The 23,781-nt window shown below is 44.3% G+C and overlaps 1 protein-coding gene and 1 non-coding gene across 2 annotated transcripts; both read left to right on the forward strand.

Moving 5' to 3' along the window:
- Nucleotides 1–9,304: 9,304 nt before the first annotated feature.
- On the forward strand, nucleotides 9,305–19,845 carry Stc1 (stanniocalcin 1). The gene is made up of 4 exons (XM_051160767.1): nucleotides 9,305–9,609; nucleotides 11,619–11,761; nucleotides 12,328–12,539; nucleotides 18,420–19,845. The coding sequence occupies exons 1-4, from the start codon at nucleotides 9,492–9,494 to the stop codon at nucleotides 18,688–18,690; spliced, it is 744 nt and encodes a 247-aa protein (XP_051016724.1). The 5' UTR covers nucleotides 9,305–9,491; the 3' UTR covers nucleotides 18,691–19,845.
- Nucleotides 19,846–23,398: 3,553 nt separating this feature from the next.
- On the forward strand, nucleotides 23,399–23,505 carry LOC127202424 (U6 spliceosomal RNA). The gene has a single exon (XR_007832304.1). It is a non-coding gene; the product is annotated as a U6 spliceosomal RNA (small nuclear RNA).
- The last annotated feature ends 276 nt before the right edge of the window (nucleotides 23,506–23,781 follow it).

Here is a 23,781-nt window from a genome sequence, read left to right on the forward strand (position 1 = left end):
GTGTCCATCGGAGCAACACCCACTTTAACATGTCACAACTGAACGTCCACACGCGTGGAGAGGTGAAGGAACTAACTCAGATTTTAAAAATGAATTCTTATACAAAACCCAAAAAAACTTCTCTTTCCACTTTAGCTAATCCTATGAAAACTGAAGCCTTTCCCCTCTGTGTGGTCATTCAGTAATTCAGCTATTTAACATTAAATGGTACATTTGAGGAATAACCAAATTGAAGGCAGCCATCCAATCACGGGGCTTAAAGTCAAGGAAATAGAATAAGTTAGAAGCCAGGTGAGTTGTTTCTACAACGGGAAGTGTTGGTCTCAAAGGAACAGATGTTCACAGAAAGCAGAACATATACTTAAATAGAAAAGTTTAGACGCTCCTGTGAGGGTTCATCTTGATGGTCAGTTTGATATTTATCCAGGCACATAGGTACATTTTACCCCAATTGGTATACTGTGATTCGGAGGCTCTATTAAAATGAAAACCTAGAAGTCCAGATGTTATAATTTAGTATCTTTGCTGTGACAAAGAAGGAGAATTGATTGCACCTTACAGGTGACAGTCTGTCATTAAGGGAAGAAACTATGTTGCTTGATGGCTTAGTTGCTGATCCATCCTTAGCTAGCTTTCTCATTTGACCCAGGATTACCTGCCCAGGGAATGGTTGCCACCCAGGGTAGACTGCGCTCTTCTATATATATTAATAATCAAGACAATTTCTCTAGGCCACCTGACCTAGGAAACTGATTGGCTGAGATTCCCTTTCTTGAGTGACTCTAGACTGTTATCAAGTTGGCCATTAAAGCTAATTAGGACAACAACCTAATGGCACACTTGCAATCCCAGCTGCTCAGGAAACTGAGACAAGAGGATCTCAAATCTAAGACTTGCATGGACTACAAAATGAGCTCAAGTCCAGCCTAAGCAACTTAGAGAGCCATCGTCTCAAAATAAAAAGTATAAATGCCTGAGGTTAAAGTTCAATGCTAAAGGCTACGAAGAAGAGACTTGATACCCTATGAGCATATACAGGGGGAGGAAGTCCCCCTCAGTCACAGTCATAGGGGAGGGGAGTAAAGGGAAAATGGGAGGGAGAGAGGAATGGGAGGATACAAGGGAGGGGATAACCATTGAGATGTAATATGAATAAATTAACAAAAATTTTTTTAAAAAGAGTAAAAAAAAATTCAATGCTAAAAATACTTGCTTCACACAAAGAAGAAAAAGAAGGAATGATAATGCAGAACTTAGAAATGACAGGGTGGTTTCGATTAGGGCTGTACCCTTAAACTGAAACTGTACACACACAAACACACACACACACACACACACACACACACACACACTGGAGCTGAAGAACTTCAACCAATTAAAACAAAACAAAAAACAAGATACAAAGCCACACCCCTGGCACTAGAGCAGTTTCTGAATCCAGTTAGTTCACCCAGCAATAAGGTAAGGCTGGGGCTCTTTTGCTCCCATGGTGCGCAACCCTCTACGCCCACACTTACTACACTTTGTATTTTTCATCACAGAGTAAATTTCTTTTGGCAATAGCTACTGGATCCTGCAGCACAGCCCAGGTCTTTCTCAGTAAACTGACCCCTCCCTGTGAGAAGCCATCAGGGCACTTATTTGACAGCTAGTGGCTTCCTATTGACCCTCCTAAAAGAGCTGGGCTCTCTGGCTCTCCTCCACATGAATGGCTGATGGCAGAATTTCAGGAGTCTGAGGAGGGACTCAGAGGAACCGGAGGATAATCCCACGACTTGAAAAGCTCTTCTGAAGAAATGACATTTATTTGAAAGGGTACGCTCATGCAACACAAAGGTGAGCGAGCATGCTCAGAACCTTGGCCACTGCAGGCATGGGCAGGTCCAGCCTGTGAGGAGACCAAGGGCAGAGGAGGTTTCCAGGGAGACGACTCTACAGGGTCATCTGGAAAGACGCTGGGCTTGTGGATAAGCCTCTGCTGTCAGTCTACTTCTGAACTACTTTGCCGAACAAAAGAATGACAGAGACACAGACACAGAGAGACAGAGACTCTGACTTTTACAACAGCTCATCCTTTCAAACAATCTATTTTTTTTTCAAACTCTGTTAAATATCACATCAGAACTACACTCGTCTCATTTCTCATGTTTGACGTTAAATGGAATGACTCATTTCCCATCGCCTCCCATCACCCAGAGTCTGCTGTGAGTGATTTCAACAGCAAATGAGCACACACGCACACACTCATGCAGGCATGCGCACACACACAGGCACACGTGGAGATGGGGGGCTATCCTTCCTTTGTTAACAGTGGAGGATGGCTACCTGAAGAAATTATCGTCTGCACAAAGAAGGGAAGAACTGGGATTATCTTTAAATTTTGTGGAATGAAGGGACCATGGTTCCAATGCCCCCCCCCCCAACATACTCTGCCTTTTTTACTTTTTTTGAGCTAAATTTTTCTGTCTTAGTGACTCTATTGGTGACATTTTTCCCTTGGAGGGAACATTTCACCAGTTCCTCTAAAAAATCTTTCCCTACCCTCCCTCCCTCCCTCCCTCTTCTCCTCCTTTTCCTTCTCCCACCCCTCCCCCACCCCTCTTCCTTATGAGTGTCACTGGAGAGTGTGGGATGACAAGTTCTCAAAAATGCTGGCCTGGAGGCCAGAGCATATTTTCTATGCACTTGGATTTCCATTTATCCCACTACATTTCCTTTCAGTTAATTTTCAAGGGGCCAGAAGAGTTCATTTTCCAAAGCTGACAAGAAATGTGTTCCTAGGTACAAATAAATTGGCACTTGGTGACCAGGTATTGCCACCATGATAAAATCCCTGCCATGGTAGCTCTCACTGGGCAATCTGAACTCTGCTGCTCTAACAGAGTAATTGACAGAGCAATCAGGAGATTTTGATACACTTTTAATAATTATCTAGATTCAGCCACGGCTGTACCTTAATCATACTCTTGTCGAAAGCGTATTAAATGCAGCTTGATCTGAATCACCCCAATGAATCTCTTGGCAGGATTTGCAAATGTCAAGTAAATATCTCTGCTCCCTTAATCTGGCCCTTCTGCCAACTTGTCGGGTGATTTGTACAAAAGCCCACCCACCCCACCTCACCCCCAAATCCTCCCCAACACACACACACACACACACACACACACACACACACACACACACACGTACCCATGCACTTCCTTTCTCAGCCAATAAACTAGCAATAATAGATGTGTCTAGCACTCAGAAATGGCTGCAAGACACTCCTTTGTATTTGGACAGCATTTTGCAAATGACAAACTGGCTTGAGGCTAAGGATGTCAGGATGACATTTCAACACAGGTTGTGAGAGCGGACATTTCCTTCATTTCAATTTCGCACACCCTTGACATCTTCAACCAGCCCTGCCCTGTGAGCCACGGTTTCACACTGAGCATATGCTGCTCTGCACTCTGGTTTGAGCATTCGTGACTTTGCCCATGACTCTCCTTTATTCTCACAGTGTTAAGACAACTCCAACCGGTGGGCAGGGAGATAGGTGAGGCCTCACAGTAAACCTTGATACTCTTGCCATTTGAATTTCTGCTAATTTCTGGGTACAAAGTCTTCTCAAACATCCATAGTATAAGAGACGGCCCAGTTCCCAAGGTGTTCTAAATGGACTCCTGCACCCAGTGAAATACAAACCCCTTCTTTGTAAAGTCACTGGACAGCAACGCAGCTGTGCCCCCTGCGTGCTTCCTTCACCTAGCCCTGTAGAATATATCTAAGGCACCAAGAGATGACGGAAATGCTGCAGCGGGCTCTTCACCCTAGAATAGAAATGGCTAAAAGAAAATATGCCAAGCAGAGAAACAGATGAAAAATAGGCCCTTTTTTACCTTCAGTGTAGGAGATCCATGCTCACTTCCTTCTTGAACTAGAATCTCCTTTGTAAATCAAGGAGTTTAAGCATCCCTGTGTGGTACCTGATATATCGCCTTCAACTGACCTACACAACTTGGATGTCGGGATGGAGAAAACCACTTAAACTTGCCCAAAGTATATTTCTCTAGGAGACAGCACAGGAACAGTATATGTTGTGAAAATTGAGAACACATAGGCTGCAAGTTCTTACAGGTCTCAGGTGATGGTCATCAACAAATAAACATACCCCCATCACAGGAAGCATTTTCAGGAACTGAAAGAATAACCAATCAAACAGAGACAAGGCACTCTCTCTCTCTCTCTCTCTCTCTCTCTCTCTCTCTCTCTCTCTCTCTCTCTCTCACACACACACACACACACACACACACACACACACACACACATACACACACACACACATACACACAAGCATCTCCACATCATCAGTTGGCTTGAGCGCCCTCATGTGTCTCAACAGAGGAATGTCACTCAAGGTCTTCCACCGGGTTCTTCTGAAAGACAAGTTGGAAGCTACATCTCTTTGCTTGCTTCAGGAGCTTCTTAGTAGACTAAGATCCACAGGCTCTCCTGGGACTCAGAGGAGCATGTCCTCCATGATAAAGAGGGACATCACAACTTAGACCTGGAGGAATGGGAAGAGAAGCGTGGCCAATTTCAACTCATTGTTCTGGTTTTAGCCTGTCAGGTCGTCTTGTCTTCTTTTTTCCTACCCCCACCCCAACTCAGTGCCCCTTAAGGGGAAAGGCTCCAAGCATGGATACTTTTGCTACCACTGTGGTGGTCTTGCTACTAAAGCAAGCTTGTCTCAGCTTTTCCACATCCACAGCACAGTGAGGCTAAGCCATGCTTCTCCCCTATTATCCTCTTTTGGGTCCCAGTTTTCCACTTTTCTCCCAGCTAATTTATCTCTGCATCCATACCTGGAGTACAAGAGAGAGTCACCTGGTAAATGAGAAACAAATCCAAACCTATATGCTGGGTTCCGATCCACTTGCCTTAGAACATTTCCAGAAAAATACTTGCAACATACATCCCTTAGCAACAAGCTTTGAGTTTCCTAGAGCTCAGGAAGAGGGCAAATAAATCGACATTCTCCAGAGCACATAGTGACCCTCTATAAGCCAGCAGGGGTGGGAGTGAGGGCCATGGCAAATGAGGGAGCAGGTGCATGAATTTACCTTCTTAATGAATTTTCTTTTCTTGCTCGCCCCCTCCCCATTCCTTGGTAGAGTTTAAAGTATATACAAGAGTCAATTTTACTTGGGAATTTAAGAAGTTCTACACGGAAACCGTGTACCTCTATTGGGGGAAAAAGAGAAAGGAGGAAAATTGTTTTCCCATCATCTTCTTTCCATTTTTCCATCTTATCTTGAGGTTAGGAAGACATAAGTCACCAGTCTAACAGAAAACACGCAGGCCAGGAATCGCCAAAGAAAAGTGGTCCAACCTTGGTCTGTATGTCGGATCGACCTTGCAGGGCTTTGAATCCTGTTAACAGAAAATTCACCAAGAAATGCAGCCTTGGGCTCCTCTCACCAAAAAAGCAAAAAGCTGTTCCCTGCTTAGCTTAAAGCTAGCCAAATCCAACAAAGCCTCAGAGAGTTTTGGCTTAATCTTCTCACTGAACTCCAGCCAGCACTCCACAAATGCAGCCAGGGCATCGTCACCCAGCCTTTGCTCTTGGCAACTTCTCTCTCATGCTTCTTAGCACTTTCTTGGCTTGGGGGCAATAGCAGAGGTACCTTCCCCTCCCACCCACTGCCCCCACGGGCACCTCCAACTGTGTAGCTTGGCTTTGAAAGGTCCCCCACCCACTGAAAGTACAGTCAAGACTTTTGTTAGGTAATCTACAACCCTAGCCGAATGCCAGAAAATGTCTGCCTTATGGAAATGATAGATCTTTCTTGCAATTAAAAATGCATAGCCAAAAAAATAAGGCAGGGAAAAGTCTGATGTACGTGACTTACCTAACTTAAAAAGGGGTCTTTTCTAAGAACATCGTTAGGTATGTTCCTAAGATGCATTTATTCAAAGCATCTTTCATATTGATCCTTCTTTTTTCCTTGCTGTCACCATAGCAATCTCAGCAACCCAAATGCTCATGAAGCTCCAATCTTTTCTTCTGCAAGCTATTGCCTGTATGCTAACAAGCTCTTCCCCAGGCATAACCTTCCTGTTGAAGAGCCCTAATGCCTTCTGTTATAAGATAAAATTCTGTTATAAGATTCTGAAAGCTGACCTTCAGACTCTTCTGTGTTCTCTCAACACACCCCCAGGAAAAGTTGCGAAGGAATTCCTGGACCACCTACAGTGTTGCCAAGAGCTCTGGCCCCACCATCTCAAAATCCTGCACACAGCACAGTGATGGTGGACATTCCGATAGCCTCAAACTATGGGCTTCTGTGAAGGAACTTAGCTTTGGGCACTTGTGTGTACCGTCAGCCCCCTCCTTTGACAGTGTTTGCACACTAGGGTGGCTGATCACCATTGTATTTCTTTGCATGACAGCCTATGTGCCATTGTGAAACATTTGGCACAATTAGCAACTAACCTCTGGATATATAGTTGTAAGTGAGCAAAATGGGAGGTGAAAAGTCAACATCAAACACACACACACATGCACACACACACACACATGCACACACACACACACACACACACACACACACAAACAAACAAACAAACACAACATACCCTGATTCATTGTGTTCTGGTAAGAGCTTCAGAGAACTGGGAAAAGGAGTTGGATTATCAGAGGAAAGCCATCACACTTCTAAGCTGAAGGACCAGCCAGAGGTCAAGTGTAGATCCTTGAGCAGTGCACAGTGGCTAAGGAAGTGGGGATCCTCAGGAATGGAAGTCAAGCCCTCCTTCCTGGTAGACTGTGCACCTATATTCTTATTCCCTCTTAGAAAAGTAACACTGAGTGATCTATTTTGCAATACCATATATGCTCTATTCCTGCCAAACACCATCAACAATCCACCACAGAGCTTTCCAGAATAAGAATTTTATGAAACACAAGCTAGCATCACTCCTTTCTTAATTTAAGTACTCACTCACTCCTTGAAGGCCTTTCCATGAAAAACCTTCTTCGATTTTCTACCTGTTTCTCAGGCAAAGTCATGACATTTTTAACTTCTAGAAGGTGCCCCAAGGTTGCTTATCTCCCCAACTAAATTTCAAGTGTTTCAAGTCAAGAATCACGTTTGCCTTCTAGATTTCTTCACTGTTACCCTCCCTGACACACTAAGCTTACTCAGCTTAGAAGGTAATAGAGCAATGATAATACTGTTGATGAGTGAAAACTAGAATGGACAAATTAAGTACTTTACATAATCAATCAAAAGATGACATTAACTCATTGAAACATGAATTTTTCCCATTTTTAATATATTTTCTGTGCCTTTTATTTTTTTTTTCTAGCCTCATTGTAGCAAACAACCTTGCTTTCTAGCAATCTTTTTATTTTTTTCTTCTTGCAAAGGATGGCCTATAGGTCACCTTAGCAAACCATCCCTGCACATGTGTATGCACACACACACACACACACACACACACACATTCAGAAACAGTCCTGATTCTTGGCTTGATGTGTGATAACAAAATAAGCTTTTTTTTTTAGCTTTCATGTGAAGGTTCAGGATTCAACCTGAAGCCGTTGGCTCTGTTTCTTTGCAAAACTCTGCTGTCCACATCTGAAGAATGACCAAAAGCTCTTTCTCACTAACCTCCTGAAAAAAAAAAAAATGTTCAGGGTTTTATTGTTTAATCCTTTCACCTCAGCCCAGCTCTTAATGACCACCTTCCTACCCTGAGAAGTCCTCTCATGGATCATTAACCTCCTTCACAAGTCACAGACAAGCCTTCCTCTTGCCTACACTCCACTTATAAGAAAATATGAGCTGCTATATTGGGCATGGTTTGTGATTCCACTATAATTTTCCCATTAAGTCTCCAGTTTATCAGTCTCCTCTCCTACACATGCTGGTCTTTCTCTACCCTTTCTTCCCAGTCACGCACCCCCCCCCCCGTGCCCCCACCCCGGCTCCAAACCCCCGCCCCTGCCTCTTCCCCAACCCCCAAGAAATGAACTGGTTTACCCAGCAGGTTTAGTCTTGCTTTGACCAGCTCATTGTTTCAACGTGATTATGAAGCTGCTGGGCTTGAATACACAGTTTATTAATTTTCAGGCATTTGCCGTGCTCCTCTGTGGCGTGTGGTGTGAGTAGGTGTGCATGTGTGCTCAGACAGTAACCAACACTCCTAGAGTTGGCAGAAGCCAACCGGTGACTAAGAAGACAGTGTTGATTGGTGTGGTCCAGGACCAGGATGTAGCCAGTTAATGGCATGCAGGCCAGCATGCATGAAGCTATGGGCTCAGTCACCAGAACCACACGGAGGCAAACCTTTCTGTCATTGCAGCATGAGAAAGACGGAAATGGAAGCAGAGAGACGGGGGAGTTCAAGGTCACCCTCAGTTATACACCAAGTTCTGCCTGGGCTCCACGAGACTTTCAAAATTGTATGTTCCCCGGGGGAATCGTATTATTTAGAGGTGTGTGAAATAAGATTTGAGAAGCGCAACAGCAAAGTAAAAGGACATGTGTGACCAAGGTCATAGGTTTAGTGAATCATTGGGAGCCAGAGCAAGAGCGCCTCAGTTCACTAGGCTCTCCCACTCACCCGCATCCTTCTGCTATGGCTTGCAAATATCAGTGAGAATCCAGGGTGTCCAGAGATCGCAGCAAGAAATCACAGATGCACACTCCAAATGAAGAGGCAGATGCAAAATTGATGCTGAGCTGTTACAGAGAACAGACTACTAAAAATAGAGCGTTGCTATAATGTGATTAGATTCTAATCTGCATCACATCTCCCCACCAAGCGCCCAACACCCAATTCCTCCTAGTGGCTGGTTAAAAAAAATTAATAATAATAAAGATGAATTTCACAAGTATCTTGAAGAGCTTTTCAAGTGATTTTCCTTTCAGTTTGATCAATTCAGAGTGTGAAGATAGCCTTTCCACACATCCCTGCACACGCAGCCCCACACACATATAAATCACTGGCAGCAGGTACTTTCAATTTGCTGGAAAATATTTCTAAGAAGTCAAAAAGCTCCAGCTGAATAAGCCTGCCCGCCTATTGGCTAAACGGACCAGTTGAAGAATCTGATTGGTCACTGATCCTGAGGACTGATAAGCCGGCTATAAAATCCCTGGGTGCAGCTCTTGGGCCCCCAGTTTGCAAAAGCCAGAGGTGCAAGGAGAAGTAGCAGCAGCAGCAGCAGCAGCAGCAGCAGCAGCAGCAGCAGCAGCAGCAGCAGCAGCAGCCAGCCAGCCAGCTACACACACACACACACACACACACACACACACACACACACACACACACACACACACACACACATATACACACACATATACACACAAATCCTCCTCAAATCCTCACCTAAGCTTTTAGTATATCCAGATCCACATCTTCACTCAAGCCGGGAGAGGGAAAGAGGAAAGGGGGGGAGGAAAAAAAAAGCCAACAACTTAGCGGAAACTTCTCAGAGAATGCTCCAAAACTCAGCAGTGATTCTTGCGCTGGTCATCAGTGCTGCTGCAACGCACGAGGCGGAACAGAATGACTCTGTGAGCCCCAGAAAATCCCGGGTGGCGGCTCAAAATTCAGGTAAGCAAGCAAACCCAGGACCGGTTTCTGCCCCCCGCGCCCCCCCAAAAGAGCTGTCCTCATTTGCCTGTCTCACTTTTGCATGTGTGTCTGTGACGGCTGATCTCGATAATAAATGAATGTGCTTCATGCCTGGTGGTAATGAACCGCCAGTGTAATCCAATAGCCTTAGGAAGTGGAGTTCCTTTGTTTAATAAATTGCATGCAACTAACGAAGAAGCTGGGCGCTCTGCTGAGGGTATTTCATTGCATAAGCCTAGCCTGATTGCCTGAAATCTGGCACGTACCCTCTTGTTGGGGGGAGGGGGCGGGGAAAGGCTTGAATGTTGGCACGCCTCACGGCGGCTCTCTATACTCCACAAGCCGGTGTTAAGGTGATGTGCGGCTTACCGGCTGCGGTCCCTCTCTTTGCTCCTTTAAGACCTTGTAACTTGACTTCTCTATCTCTTTATACAGTACACAGGCAAGCCCCCTCACTGCACTCATTTGTGGAACCGTAGTCCTCAAGTCTCGGGGTGGGGGGTGGGGGATCAGGGCGGATTCAGAAAGAAGGGAGAAAAAAAAACCCTACACACCCCATTTCCTACACGTCTGCCTGCCTCCTTCCCCTCTCTCGCCGGCTCCATTCAATCGCCCCGTGGCCCCTAGAAGGAAGGGCGTTTGTGAAATGAAGCAATTCTTTCTCCAAGAGGAAGGTCTTACTTTCGGCCTGACTCTGGCACCAGTTAACTGTATATGGTCCTAGCCTTCGGAGGCAAAAAGGCAATAGGACCCCTCTGCCCCTTGATTTCTGGCTCCCCAGTCACTTCTTTCCCTAACTGTCAGCAGAGATGGGACCGCAGGTGTCAAAATGCTGCAGATGCTCTCCCCCTTGGAAGAGCGCAGGTCCCTGCCGATCCCGTTTGCCTGGCTTCCTTTTGTACTTAGTTGCTATAGCGATGCTGTGATTCACAATCCAAGCTTGCCTAAAACAATAGCGGCCCTAATGCATATTAAAACTGCTTAAAGCAAAGTTATAATTTGAACCCGTGGAAATATATAATTAGGGAAATGACTTGTAACATCCCAGAGGCTGCGGGGTGGTGGGAGGGGGTGGGGGGGCGGGGAAGCCTAACCTAACCAAACCACGCTTTTGATCTGGGAGGAGAAACCTACGGTATGAAGGCTACAGATCATTGCTTGCCGAGCTGCCTGCCAGAACACCCCTCCTTCTGTGGGAGAGAAATTACTTTTATGGCAGATCTTATCCAGAATGCAGAAAGCCTGGTGCAAGTTCTTTGCGGTTTTCTTCCAGCCTTGCACAAGGAGTGCCTTGGACTTGTCACTCCACACCTGTGTTTCTCCTGTTTGACAAGAAGGCTTTTTAATATGAGAGCTTATTCATACCTCTAAGCACTGGGCTGTGGTTGGGGGGCTGGGGTGGATACAAAGGGTTCAGATTCCTTTCTGCCAGTGCCATCGTGCGTGCGTTAAAAGCCCTCTTTTGGGAGGGTCTTCCTCCGAACGGACTCAGCAAATTATTCTCTGCCATTTGGATTAAAATATTGTGCTTTCTACTCTGGACTGCATTTTTCAGAAGGCAGCCAAATTCTCTGGTCCTCCCCATCATGAGCCTGACCTTCAGTCACTGCCTTCAGCCTACCCATGCTTTCAAGTTCCGAGTGACAGTCTTTGATTCCTGTCACCACCAGAAGGCACTGTGCATTACAAGGTCTCTAACCTTACTTCTCTAGCCATCAAAATGGATGGAAGGGTGAGGCCCAGAAAGCATGTGCCTGGGGGGGATGGCAATAGCATCTCCCCTACTCTGACTCTTAGAAGGAAAAGGGGGCCTGCCCATCCCCTTTCTCACTCCCACATTTCTTCAAACTGTTCTATTTAATGGAGCCAAAGATCAAAGTTTGAGGATAAGTTCAGATCCCGTGCCCTTGGTGTTGGCCTCTACACCTACTGGACCCTACCCAGAGTCCCTTGGCTTGATCCAGGCTGGTTCTGCTTGTGTCTTCCAGCTGAAGTGGTTCGCTGCCTCAATAGTGCCCTGCAGGTTGGCTGCGGGGCTTTTGCATGCCTGGAAAACTCCACGTGTGACACGGAGGGGATGTACGACATTTGTAAATCCTTCTTGTACAGTGCTGCTAAATTTGACACTCAGGTAACACGGCCTTGACCTCTTGCTCCCACTGGCTGCTTGTCCTTTAGCAGAGTGCTTCTTACTGTTCTTAAGAGCCCATCTTGTAGGGAGCCAGACCCTGCTTTCCAGCCTCCTACTCAAATGCCTCATGCCAGAGGATAGATGGGGGGAGGGGTTAAGATGCACACAGTTTAGGCCAGGAATAAGGAGTTAGCAGAGGCTGGCTTATAACAGTAGAGATGACTAGCAGAAAAGCATTTCTGCTTTGAGAGGAAATAAAAATGTTCTCCTCTGAATGCCCTAGCGTGCTATCTGAAATTCTGAGTTATCGGCCTTAATCCCAAGAACATAAAACTGATTCTGACCATCACACTTCAGAGCAGTTGATGATGGCACCTTCCCGTCTCATCTCCTTCCTGTGGCGCTGAGTGTTCAAGATAGTCTAATGAAGGAGGGATTTTTTTTCTCTCTCTCTTGATTCTTGGCCATGCTATTAAAGCCAGTCGGTGTCCTTGAAGGTCCCTGTGTCACAGACCCAGACCTCTTTTAGCAGGTCAAACTAACATTTATCTTCTTATCCCTGGCAGGGAAAAGCATTTGTCAAAGAGAGCTTAAAGTGCATCGCCAATGGGATCACCTCCAAGGTTTTCCTTGCCATTCGGAGGTGTTCTACTTTCCAGAGGATGATCGCCGAGGTGCAGGAGGAGTGCTACAGCAAACTGAATGTTTGCAGCATCGCCAAGCGCAACCCGGAAGCCATCACTGAAGTCATACAGCTGCCTAACCACTTCTCCAACAGGTATTCCATAGGTCCTCTTCTTCACAAATGGGGGTTCCGGGCGGTGGGTTGGCCAGCAAAGCCAGAGCAGGAATTGTTTTTCCCTTTGGTGTTAGAATCATCTCACGCAGCTGGCTTGCAATATTCCTTGGTACATTTCTTTGTCTAGTTTTTTTTACCATAAGCCTGAAGGAAACAGCGAAGCTTCTGGAAAGTACCTTTTGAGACATCAGGTTTGGCTGGAACCATGGCAGAGCCACAGAACAATAGGCCATGATAAAATCCCCTGGTCAAATGTCAGAGTGCAGCTTTTTTTTAAATCTGTATACATTGGAAGTTAGTCCCAAAGCTAGATATTTCAGTAGCTAATCCAGAACAAGCCATCTTATTTCCCCAGGACTTGGATTTTTCTCTATGAAAAGTGAAATGGCTTCAGGGTACGAGTCTCATATTTCCTTCAAAGCCTTATGCCATCCCAACCCTCCAGCCCAAGATTTCCCAGAAAAAAAAAAAAGAGCTGGTAGCTACCTATATCACCTTTGTATCTCAGGTGACCCAAAGCCACTGGGTTCCTGCTGTATCATTGACCTCAAAGTCTTCACCAGACAGGAATGAATCCCTGATACATAAGAAACCTGGCATCCTGGTTCATTATGGGTATCTTGGAAAGATGTCTGGCATGATGTGAGGGATGCGTCTTGGGAGGACATGGACAGACAGAATCAGTAGTTCACTATAAGCCAGTTAATGATAGCCTGTGGAGATGCTCTAAGCCAAATCCTATGATTGGATGAGATCCCATGGTTCTCTGACTCTCCCACCAAGTCTCTGTGCATTCACAAGGAACAGTTCTGTTACTCTGGTCCCCTAAGAGTTCTCAGACACTTAATCTGATGAATCTCCTAGCCAGATGACCCTATCCTTCTGAAAGTGACAGTGGTCAAGTCTATCTGGGACTTTGTCCCTAACATGAATGTTCTGTGACATGTAGGAGCCATTCTTAACTAGAGATTAGTGGCCTACTGCACCACAACTCACCTAATAGAAGCCTACCGTGTGACCCTTGACTCCAACTGTACCAGACTTCTTGCTGAGTTTCTCAGAACAGGAAACATCAAGTCCATTCCCCTCAAGTGGCTTGTCTCTCTATATCAACTTTAATTTTAAAAATTCTCCTAGGAAGGTTCCTGTTGGTGGAGGGAAGGTGTAAGAGTTGGGTATTTGTTGGAGACTAACCCTTTGCCATTGGGAAAAGAAATAAAGAGTGTTTGGTGGAACAATGGCTGGAAATAAAGGATGTAGTCATATGCCATTTTTAAGTGAGGGGTACAGGCAGACTCATCAGTACAAGTTTAGATTGTTAAAGATTCTGAACACATATGATCTCTAATGTGTCAGGCAGCCAATTTCAAGGCTATACTGAGATGACTGTCTCAATTAAACTTGCATTTTCCTTGTGAAAAGAGAGTCTCTATAGAAAGGAAGGTTCAGAGTTTAGACCAAAGATTCCCACTTACCCAAGAGGAAACTAGGGAAAGGCGTCTTCAGGCAGACTATTATTCTTTTTCCAAAGCATCTTGTTTGCAACGCCTTCAGAAAAATGGTCCAGGCACCCACCATCTCTTTATCTCCTCATGCTCACACTTAGTAGGGAAGGTCAATGGGGAAAGGAGGGCACACTCTTTTCTTTTTAAAGGTTTATTTCTTATGTATACAGTGCACATTAGATCACATTATAGATGGTTGTGAGGCACCATGTGGTTGCTGGGAATTGGACTTGGGACCTCTGGAAACGCAGTCAGTGCTCTTAACCGCTGAGCCATCTTCCCAGCCCAGTGGCACATTCTTAAACACCAGATTCTCTCATGCATCTCTTGCCTTTTTCCAAGTACTTCACTTCAGTGCTCAGGACTGGAGCAATTTCCTTTCCAGGCAGAGCTTGCTCTGCTCTATTTCAGCTCCTCGCTGCCTGAGACATCCTGCTTTCCCAGCCTCAGTCCCAACATAGACACACGCAAAGCCCCTGCCAGTTGGCAAAGATCTGCGAAGGGAAGTAGTTACAGGTTCCTTCCACCTTCCTGTGGTTTGTCTAGCATGAGATTTAGGTCTGGGAGAATCCAAAAGCCTGAGTGGACCGAAAGGGGGAACGTGTACATGGCAAAGGTGCATCCGGGGAGAGAGGATAGTTGGGAGTGCCTCCTACCTTGATTTGCAACCTCCCTGTGCTTTCAGTCTTGAGGGAAGCAGAGAGGATTGATGAGGTGGGCAAAGCACCATGAGGCTTGAGAACTGAGACCAACCCAGATCTAGAGTGGGAAAAGTGACAAAGCCTCCAACTCTCTAGGGCATGGATTGGGAACAGGAAACAGAAGAATAATATTGATCAAGGGAAACAAAGGGCTATTTATAAACTTTCACACAGAACGTTCCTAGGCAGAATGTGTGTATTTGGGTAAGCATGGCTGAAACCGTAGCCATGGAGAGTGTCTGGTCTTATTCTTTATCAAGTGTGTGGGGGAAGGGGGACCAAGGATGGAATTTTCAAAGTGAGAAGAAAGATACATGGCTCTGTGCAAGATCCTTCCAGGCTGTGAGATCAGAAGACTCAATCTGCTACCTCATTGCGGTGTGTAGCCTCATGCCATAAAGGCTGCCAGGCTACAGAAAGGGGGCATCCCAACTCCGCTTACAAAGGGGGGGGGGGTTCTTCTGCTGAGCTGACTGCCTTTGTTAGCCTGAGAAGGAAAATGTATATTGAGTCCTTAGAAACAAAATGCCGTAGCTGAATGTGACAGTTAATCTGTCCCATCTAACTGACTTAAGGACAGAGGTTTAGTGAGATGAGCAACCTTCTGAAAGTCTCACAGCTTGTAAGTCACCAAATAGGGTCCAGAATTCACATGGCCTTGAGTCAAGCTATTTTGATTTCTACTTCAAAAAAAAAAAAGCAGCCAGAAAAACCCTGCAAGAAGTCCTTGCAACCCAAAAATAGAATGCCGTGAATAACTAAATATGCATGCACTGTGGTGTTCAGCAAGGGATTTTGTGTGTGCTCTCTCCTAAAAGACAAGATGCATCCCTCCTCATAGCTATAGTAACTAAATGTTCTTAGTGCAAAAGGGTGCTCAATAAATACATGGCAATTGCTAAGTCAACTTTTGCCAGGGTCTCCGCCTCTTAAAGCATCTGTGTTGCTTAGCAACCCATAGTAGAGGTCTTCTCATTGGCCTGCACAGTCCAGAGGTGAGTACCACATTCCAGTCTCTAGAGACAACAGCGTTAGCCGAATTGATATCAGGCAGCCTGGCATGTGTTTTAGCTTTTGAGGAGCTTCTAGCTGAGCCATCTATAATTTCCTACTTTAAGATGTTCTCTTAGCCTACTCAACTGAATTATCAAAGCTCCCCCCGCCCCCCAGAGAAGCAGAAATTACAAAGAGCAGGCAGGGCTGACAGGGGTCATTGCCAAGAAAGCCCAAGAGCAGGCATCCTGTCTAGTCTATCAGAGAAGACAACAGCAAAGGTAGGTGTCCTCAGAGTCAGGCACCAACAGGGGCCAAAACTGCAGACTAGCTAGACAAGCTGAAAATTTTTTGGGGGGGTGGCTAGACTTCTCCATCCAGACAAGAGATTCCAATTCTATCAAAGAAGGAATCTTCTATTCTTTCATTTTCTAAAGAGCAATGACATTTTCCAGCCCTCTTGGGGGCACATGTGTGGTAGAGTTCTTTCCAGATGTGGAAGGGTTAGCTTTTCTGAGCTACAAAGTCCTTTAGGGAACTGCATCCTCTAAGAACTAGCTGCCCTCTAAACTAGACTCCCCCACATGTAGGGGAGCCAAGTCCTACAGAAGCTCAGTAATTGGTAGATGCCTAGAGATGAATGAAGGCATAAATGGCTGAAGCTGTCGGGGCACAATTGGTTTTTTGGTTGTTTTTTTGTTTTTTTTGTTTTTTTTTTTTCTTTCTCAGTTTTTCCAAAACTAAATTTCTCCCCATTCCTCCATCCAAGTAAAGCTGGGCTTGACTCATGTGCTTTGTAATTCTAAAGGATTGGAAAATGCCCCTCTGAGCCAGAGAGGCCCAATTTCACTCACAGCTGGATATAATTGTCCCAGACAAGAAGGCTATAGCATGGACTACGGCCAAGCTGGACAATGTTCCTCCCTCTCCATCCCAAACTTTACCCTCTCACCCAATGAAGGGCAACCACTTTGCCCCATCACTCACGATCTTCTCCGTTTACTGTCCATCCTTCAAAGGACCTCTCTAGGGGGTCAAGTTATTCTAGCAAAATGCTTGCTCCTGTGCTCTGGGAGTTGAGTTAAAAATAAACAGGATTGTCGTTCCCCTGGATGATCCTGTGGCCCTAGTGACACCCTCCTAGAAAAGGGTCTCTCCACAGCGGTATAGCAGGTCACTGTCACCAGGAGTGTCTCCTGTCAATGAGCATAGAGCTAATGCATTTTCATAACCACTGAGTCAAAATAGATCAGAAATGTCCCGAATCAGTTTGGAAGATACCTGAACTGTACATGTTGTTTAGAAGTTTTTGAAATAGATGGTTCAATCCTTTCACAGCTATAACACTTGGCTGCATTGTTTGGGATAGTCAGAGAAGTTGTCACATACATGAAAGTCATTTTTTACCAAACATAAAGGTCTTTGTCATTAGGGGTTTTGCTTGTTTGCTTACAAATCTACCATTTTTCTTCAGGAAATCGAGGGTTTTTTGTTTTGTTTTGTTTTGTTTTGTTTTGTTTTGTTTTTTTGTACAATGGAAGAATATTTTTATGTTCTTTTCACTGATGTTAAAGTTCAGTTGATACAGTAAGAAAATATTTCAATATCCATAGAAGCATAAGGGAGACCTAAGAGAAGGTCAGTATTACACATGGTGAAGGTGGATGTGGTCTTCTCAGGCAAGTCACCCTGTTACTTAAATTCTATTTCCTCACGGGGGAAAAATGTGAATTATTGAGCAGACAATACAGCTTGATGACACTCAGCCACTTGGCTACAAAAACTAAGGACATCCACCCTGCCCTTGAGAAGTTTCCAAGGTTTAACAAGGGAATGAAGAATAGTCATGAAGCCATGAAATGCTGGTGCTTGGGGTGATAACTAATGTCTGTGAGGTATCCAAAGAAGGAAGAGGCCACAAAAGCCTGAATAGTGTGGGACAGGTTCCAGTCCCAGAATCAAGGACCATTAAGAGCCATTAACATTTTCCTGCAAGCATGCGTGCTACCTAGTGTTTGGCTGCAGAAGGCTACTATATGCATTTGTAGGAAGCCTCAGAATAGTCAGGCAGTCAGTCATCAGCCTTTTCAAGTCTGGCTGAGTGAGTGTAAGGTAAGTAGATTTCATAGGAAAATGCATGGCTTTAGACCAAAGCTTAGTTAGAATGTGTATTCATATACACATGGCTCTTGAGCACATGCATTCCCAGGACAAAAAGAAGTTGCAAAAAAGACATCCAAGTAACTGTCAGTCCATGTATGGTGACTTACTACTGACAAAAGCTTAGAGTTTAAGACCTGTTTGTTATATTCATTTTATTTGACTAAGTCCACTTAGGCCATTAATTCACTGTGTGACTTTGAGTGAGCACCCCGGTTTCTTCTCTATGGAACAAGAGCATTTTTGTATTGTCCCATTTATCCCTGAGAATCATTATTTTCCAGAATTTCAGACATTACAGTCAGCCTGTTCCTGTTCAGTGTGATCTAAATCTCTTGAAGCCTAAACGTGGAGATGGGCCTTCTAGTGTTGTATGGTAAATCCAGAGCACAGAAGGAAACAAAAGCCACCTGCCACATTGCACAGTTCAAGCACTGATGTCTGAAAATGGTCCTTGGTTTGGCTTTCCCTAATGAGAACCTTTTTTTTCCCCAATGCAGATACTACAACAGACTTGTCCGGAGCCTTCTGGAATGTGACGAAGACACGGTCAGCACAATCAGGGACAGCCTGATGGAGAAGATTGGGCCCAACATGGCCAGCCTCTTCCACATCCTGCAGACAGACCACTGTGCCCAGACACACCCAAGAGCTGACTTCAACAGGAAGCGCACAAATGAGCCACAGAAGCTGAAAGTCCTCCTCAGGAACCTCCGAGGTGAGGGGGACTCTCCCTCCCACATCAAACGCACCTCCCATGAGAGTGCGTAACCAGGGAGAGGTAGTCACAGCCTCACCAAACTAATAGCATTTTAGGGGTGTCGACACACCAACATTGAGTGTACTGTGCCTGGTTTGATTTTTTTTTTTTAAGTAGTCCCTATTTTCTATCCCTCCCTTAAAAGAAAAATTGCATGAAACTAGGCTTCCGTAATCAATATCCCAACATTCTGCAATGACAGCGTTCTTCCCAATGCAATACATGGGATCATTCTGCCTCTCTTTGAGAGAATGCAGCCTTTTTCATCCCCTCTCTCTATGAATTCTTTTCCCAGATCCCTACCAACTCTCCTCAAATACAAAAGCGTTCATGTAACTGCCCAGTCATTGTAATCTGAAGATGTAGAGCCCTTTAGAATGGTCACCGAGTAGAATTAGCCAATACAAAAACAACTTTATTTAAATGCATGTCTTTAATGCTCATAAATATGTTAAATGGAATTCGTGTTATGAATCTGTGCTGGCCATGGACGAATATGAATGTCATGTTTGAATTCTTGATCTCTAATGAGTCTTATGGTCTCTCTCCTCCAATGTCTAATTTCCTTTCTGACATATTTACCAAATTGCTCAAACCTGGTTCTCTAACCAGACTTTGAGCCAGCATCTTCTTGCATCTAATGAAAAACAAAAAGCTAACATCTTTATGTACTGTAACTGCTCAGAGCTTTAAAAGTATCTTTAACAATTGTCTTAAAAACAGAGAATCTTAAGGTCTAACTGTGGAATATAAATAGCTGAAAACTATTGTACTGTACATAAATTCCAGAGGACTCTGCTTAACAGAGCAGTCTATGAGAACTTTATTGCATATAGATTTAGTTTTGTACCTTAGCTTTATTTTCCTTTTCCTGGGAATGGAATAACTATCTCACTTCCAGATATCCGCGTTCATGCTCCTTGTGGCCTTTTTTTATAACTAAGGGGGTAGAAGTAGTTTTAACTCAACATCAGAACTTAAGATGGGCCTATATGAATTAGGAAAACCCAACAGGTTATCTGAAGGACCCCAGGTAAGACGTTAATCTCCCAGCCCACCTCAACCCAGAGGCTACATTTGACTTAGATATATCCTGAAACACCTCTGTCACATCCAACTGGGAATTACAGGAACCAAAAAAGATCATCCCTTTGGGCTTGGACCACTGAGTGTGACAAGGCCTACTATCCCCTTGGAAGTGGCAGTTCGTGGCTTATCACTTTCCGCCAGTGCCTGGCACTCTGGTAAATGATGGTGTGGGAGATTCTTCCACTAAGCCAGCCAATCAGGAATGAGTCAATCAGCCTTCAGGTCTTTAGTCCGGGGAACTTGGGCTTAAGGAGGTATAAATAACCCTGGGCTGTCCAGCCTTAATAGACTCCTCTTACATTTTTTTGTCTTATAACATGCTGCCTACCAAAGTAGTCCTGGCAGCTGGACCATCTCTGTAGGATCTTTAAAAAAAAAAAAAAGAAAAAGAAAAAAAAGAAAAAATATAGAGAGAATGAAGGAGGGCATAAGAGCTGGTGGTTTGATCATTTCCGCTGTGATGTTTACAAGATGGCAGCCACCAAAGCCAAATGATTAACCTGTCTACGAACAACAGTAGTTTCTCAGGGTCATTGTCCTTGAACCCAACAGCCCCTTACGAGTGTCAGTGCTCACCAAAGGTCAATGCTGAGAGAGGACGAGGGAGGGGCTGCTCCAAACTCACTTGGGTAGAAACTATTGGTGCTTGACTCTCACTAGGCTACACCCCAGAGTTGACCAAATTGAGTGATAAGGGCCCTGGTGGGAGGAGGGAGGGCACCTCTCCAGGGGAATGAAAAGCAATACAACTTTACCACAAAGCCTTTAAAACCAGTAACATAGTGCTCAAGGACCAGGATCAAGTGCAGCAGCTGACGCTGCAGCAGCACAAACGCTGTTGCCTCTGTCTCCACACAGCCTCCATGCGTGCTGACATCAGATTGTTAAGGGCGTTTTTATACTTAGAACTGTCCCATCCCCAGGTCTCAGACAAATGGACACTGCCTTAGCCTCTTGGAAATCAGGTAGCACATATTCTAAGCTAGATTCACCCCCTCTCCTCCCACTTCCCACCCCAGGCAAGGCTGACTTCTTTGAACCAGAAAAGCTAATCAAGTGTGTGTGTTGTGCATTTTGCAAACCCACTAAGCCAGAACCCCAAAGTGGCAAGTAGTTTTATGAGAATTCCTAGTAAATTCTCTCTTACTTCAATTCAGTAGATTTTCTTTCTCTCAATTCTTTTTTTTTTTTTTTTTTCCCCCTGTGACCTCCTCAAGCCGTGGCATTTCCTCTTTTCTACCCACAATGATATTGCTATTGTGTCAACAATACATATATTTACACATATGGAAAGAAGCAGTTCTCACAATGTTGCTAGGTTTGTTTTTTGTTTGGTTTTTTGCTTCTTTTTCTCCCCACCCTGACTCTCCCCCCCCCCAACCTCCTCTTTGAACTTCCAAAGCTTTGTCTCGTGTTTGCTGCAGAGTGATTTGGGGGCTGACCTAGACCAGTTTGCATGATTCCTCTCTCGTGATTTGGTTGCACTTTAGAACATTTTTTGTGCCGTTATATTTGCATTATGTATTTATAATTTAAATGATATTTAGGTTTTTGGCTGAGTACTGGAATAAACAGTGAGCATATCTGGTATATGTCATTATTTATTGTTAAATTACATTTTTAAGCTCCATGTGCATATGAAAGTTATGAAACATATCATGGTAATGACAGATGCAAGTTATTTTATTTGCTTATTTTTATAATTAAAGATGCCATAGCATAATTTGAAGCCTTTGGTGAATTCTTCTACGATAATAATAATAAAGTGTTACATTTTCTTCGTTTTCCCCCCCATGTCTCTCATTGTTATTCTTTAAAAACTTCTTAGGCCAACAAGATGGCTCAGCGAATAAAGTGCTTGCCTCACAGACCTGTTGACATGAGTTCAATCCCCAGAACCCACATAAAGATAGAAAGAAAGAACAGACTCCACAAAGTTGTCCTCCAACCTCTATGTAGGCACTATGGCATGCACGTCTGTATACACACACACACACACACACACACACACACACACACACACACACACACACCTGTGCAAACATCATCACAATAATAATAAGTATTTCTTTTTAATTTTCTTGAGTGAAAATTTATAAGTATGAATTCACTATCTCAACTCATTTTTTAAGTCACTAATTATGGGTCAATATGACTATGAGAATACAGTTTAAGTAAGCATTTGCCAAACACGATGGTAGGTTATCCCTAGCATCATGACAACATGTAAAACCAGGGCCTGGGGAGATGGCTTGCCGCGCAGACATGAGGACCTCAGTTCAGATCCCAGGCACTAGTTTAGAACTGCTGGGCATGGTACTATGTCTCTGTAATTTAACTCTGGTGAAGTAGTGATGAGAGGACCCTTGGAGCACACTGGCCAGCCAGTCGGCTCAGCTGACTCAGGGTGCTCCAGGCTCAGTGAGAGGCCATGTCTCGAAACAAGTAGAGCAGTTAGGGAGCAAAGAAGGCACCAATATCCACATCTGGCTCACACAGAGGCGTGAACACAGAAATATGCAAAACAAACAAACAAACAAACAAACACACAAGCTGCTTTCAAAGGTTTGACACTCCTGAAGAGGCTTTAAGGGGCTATAAAAACTACTGGGTAATCTGTGCTCATTGGTCGGTAACCCATGCATGGCTGTGAGGTAGGCAGAGCTCGGGAACTATACTCAACTTCCCTTCCACGTGAATATGCTAGTCACACCTTCCTCTGTCTACAGAGACTGGGAGTACCTGGGAAATGGGCATATCCCCCACCATAAAAAAAAAAAAAGCACCCTCACAATTATAAATAAAGATTTTTTTTGAATGTAGCAGAAAAGGAAGTGCAGACAGTTAAAGGAAACAATGGAACAAGGGATACAGATAGTTATGCTACCAACGGATCAGATGTCTGAGATTGGAGTGCTGGCTCTGTCACAAATTGCATGATATCAGGTAAGCCATTGGCCTCAAACAGCATCTTCTTCTTCTATGTGATGGTGATCCACGGAGCTGCTGTGGAGTTTTTAAATGAGCTGCTTACAGAGGTCCCAAACACAGTTAATGCACTGAGAGTCCGCTCTGGTCATTATGGGTAGAGGAAAGTAGAGTTAGCTCGCCCCATCTCAGAAACTTAAAAAGGATTCACAAAAGTGCAGCAGGCAGCGCAGGTCTTGTCAGAGGGCTATGATGAGTTTAGTCATGGAAAGAGAAAGCTCTGCTGATGGGATTTTTTTTTTCAGTAAGGATCTTAGACCATTGTTAATAAATAAATTCTTCTTATGGTTTAAAATCAAATGACAATATTTCCCCAATCATTTCTAACTCTAAGCTACATTTCTCCCATGTCTAGGGTTTTACAGGGTAGGTAACCAACAAAATGACATGTTCCATTGGCTCTCCTTGGCCACAGAAAGAGCACAATTCTCTCATTTTGATTTTTTCATCCTCCTCAGCCTTTTTTCAATGTTTGCCTGTACAGGAAGGCTATATTGTAAATACTGTAACCTGCAGTGTAAAGAACTTAGACTTGTAATCGCCAGAGTTGAGTTCAACTCCAGCTCCCTCCACTGTCTCTGACTTTGAGCTGAAGATCTGATCTCTTCTTCTATCAGTTTCTGTATGTATAAAACTATCCCTGTGCTCGCTTCAGCAACACATATACTAAAATTGGAACGATACAGAGAAGATTAGCATGGCCCCTGTGCAAGGATGACACGCAAATTCGTGAAGCATTCCATATTTTTCATGTTGGCGAGGATGTGGAGAGAAAGGAACACTCCTTCATTGCTGGTGGGAATGCAAACTAGTACAACCATTTTGGAAAGCTATCTGGCGCTTTCTCAGAAAAATGAGAATAGGGCTTCCTCAAGACCCAGCCATCCCACTCCTTGGAATATACCCAGAAAATGCCCTACCACATAACAGGGACATATGCTCAACCATGTTCATAGCTACTCTATACATAATAGCCAGAACATGGAAATGGACTAAGAAACTGTGATATATTTACACGATGGAAT

Source organism: Acomys russatus, chromosome 18 (genome assembly GCF_903995435.1).
Source record: "Acomys russatus chromosome 18, mAcoRus1.1, whole genome shotgun sequence".
Classification (NCBI taxonomy): Eukaryota; Metazoa; Chordata; class Mammalia; order Rodentia; family Muridae; genus Acomys; species Acomys russatus.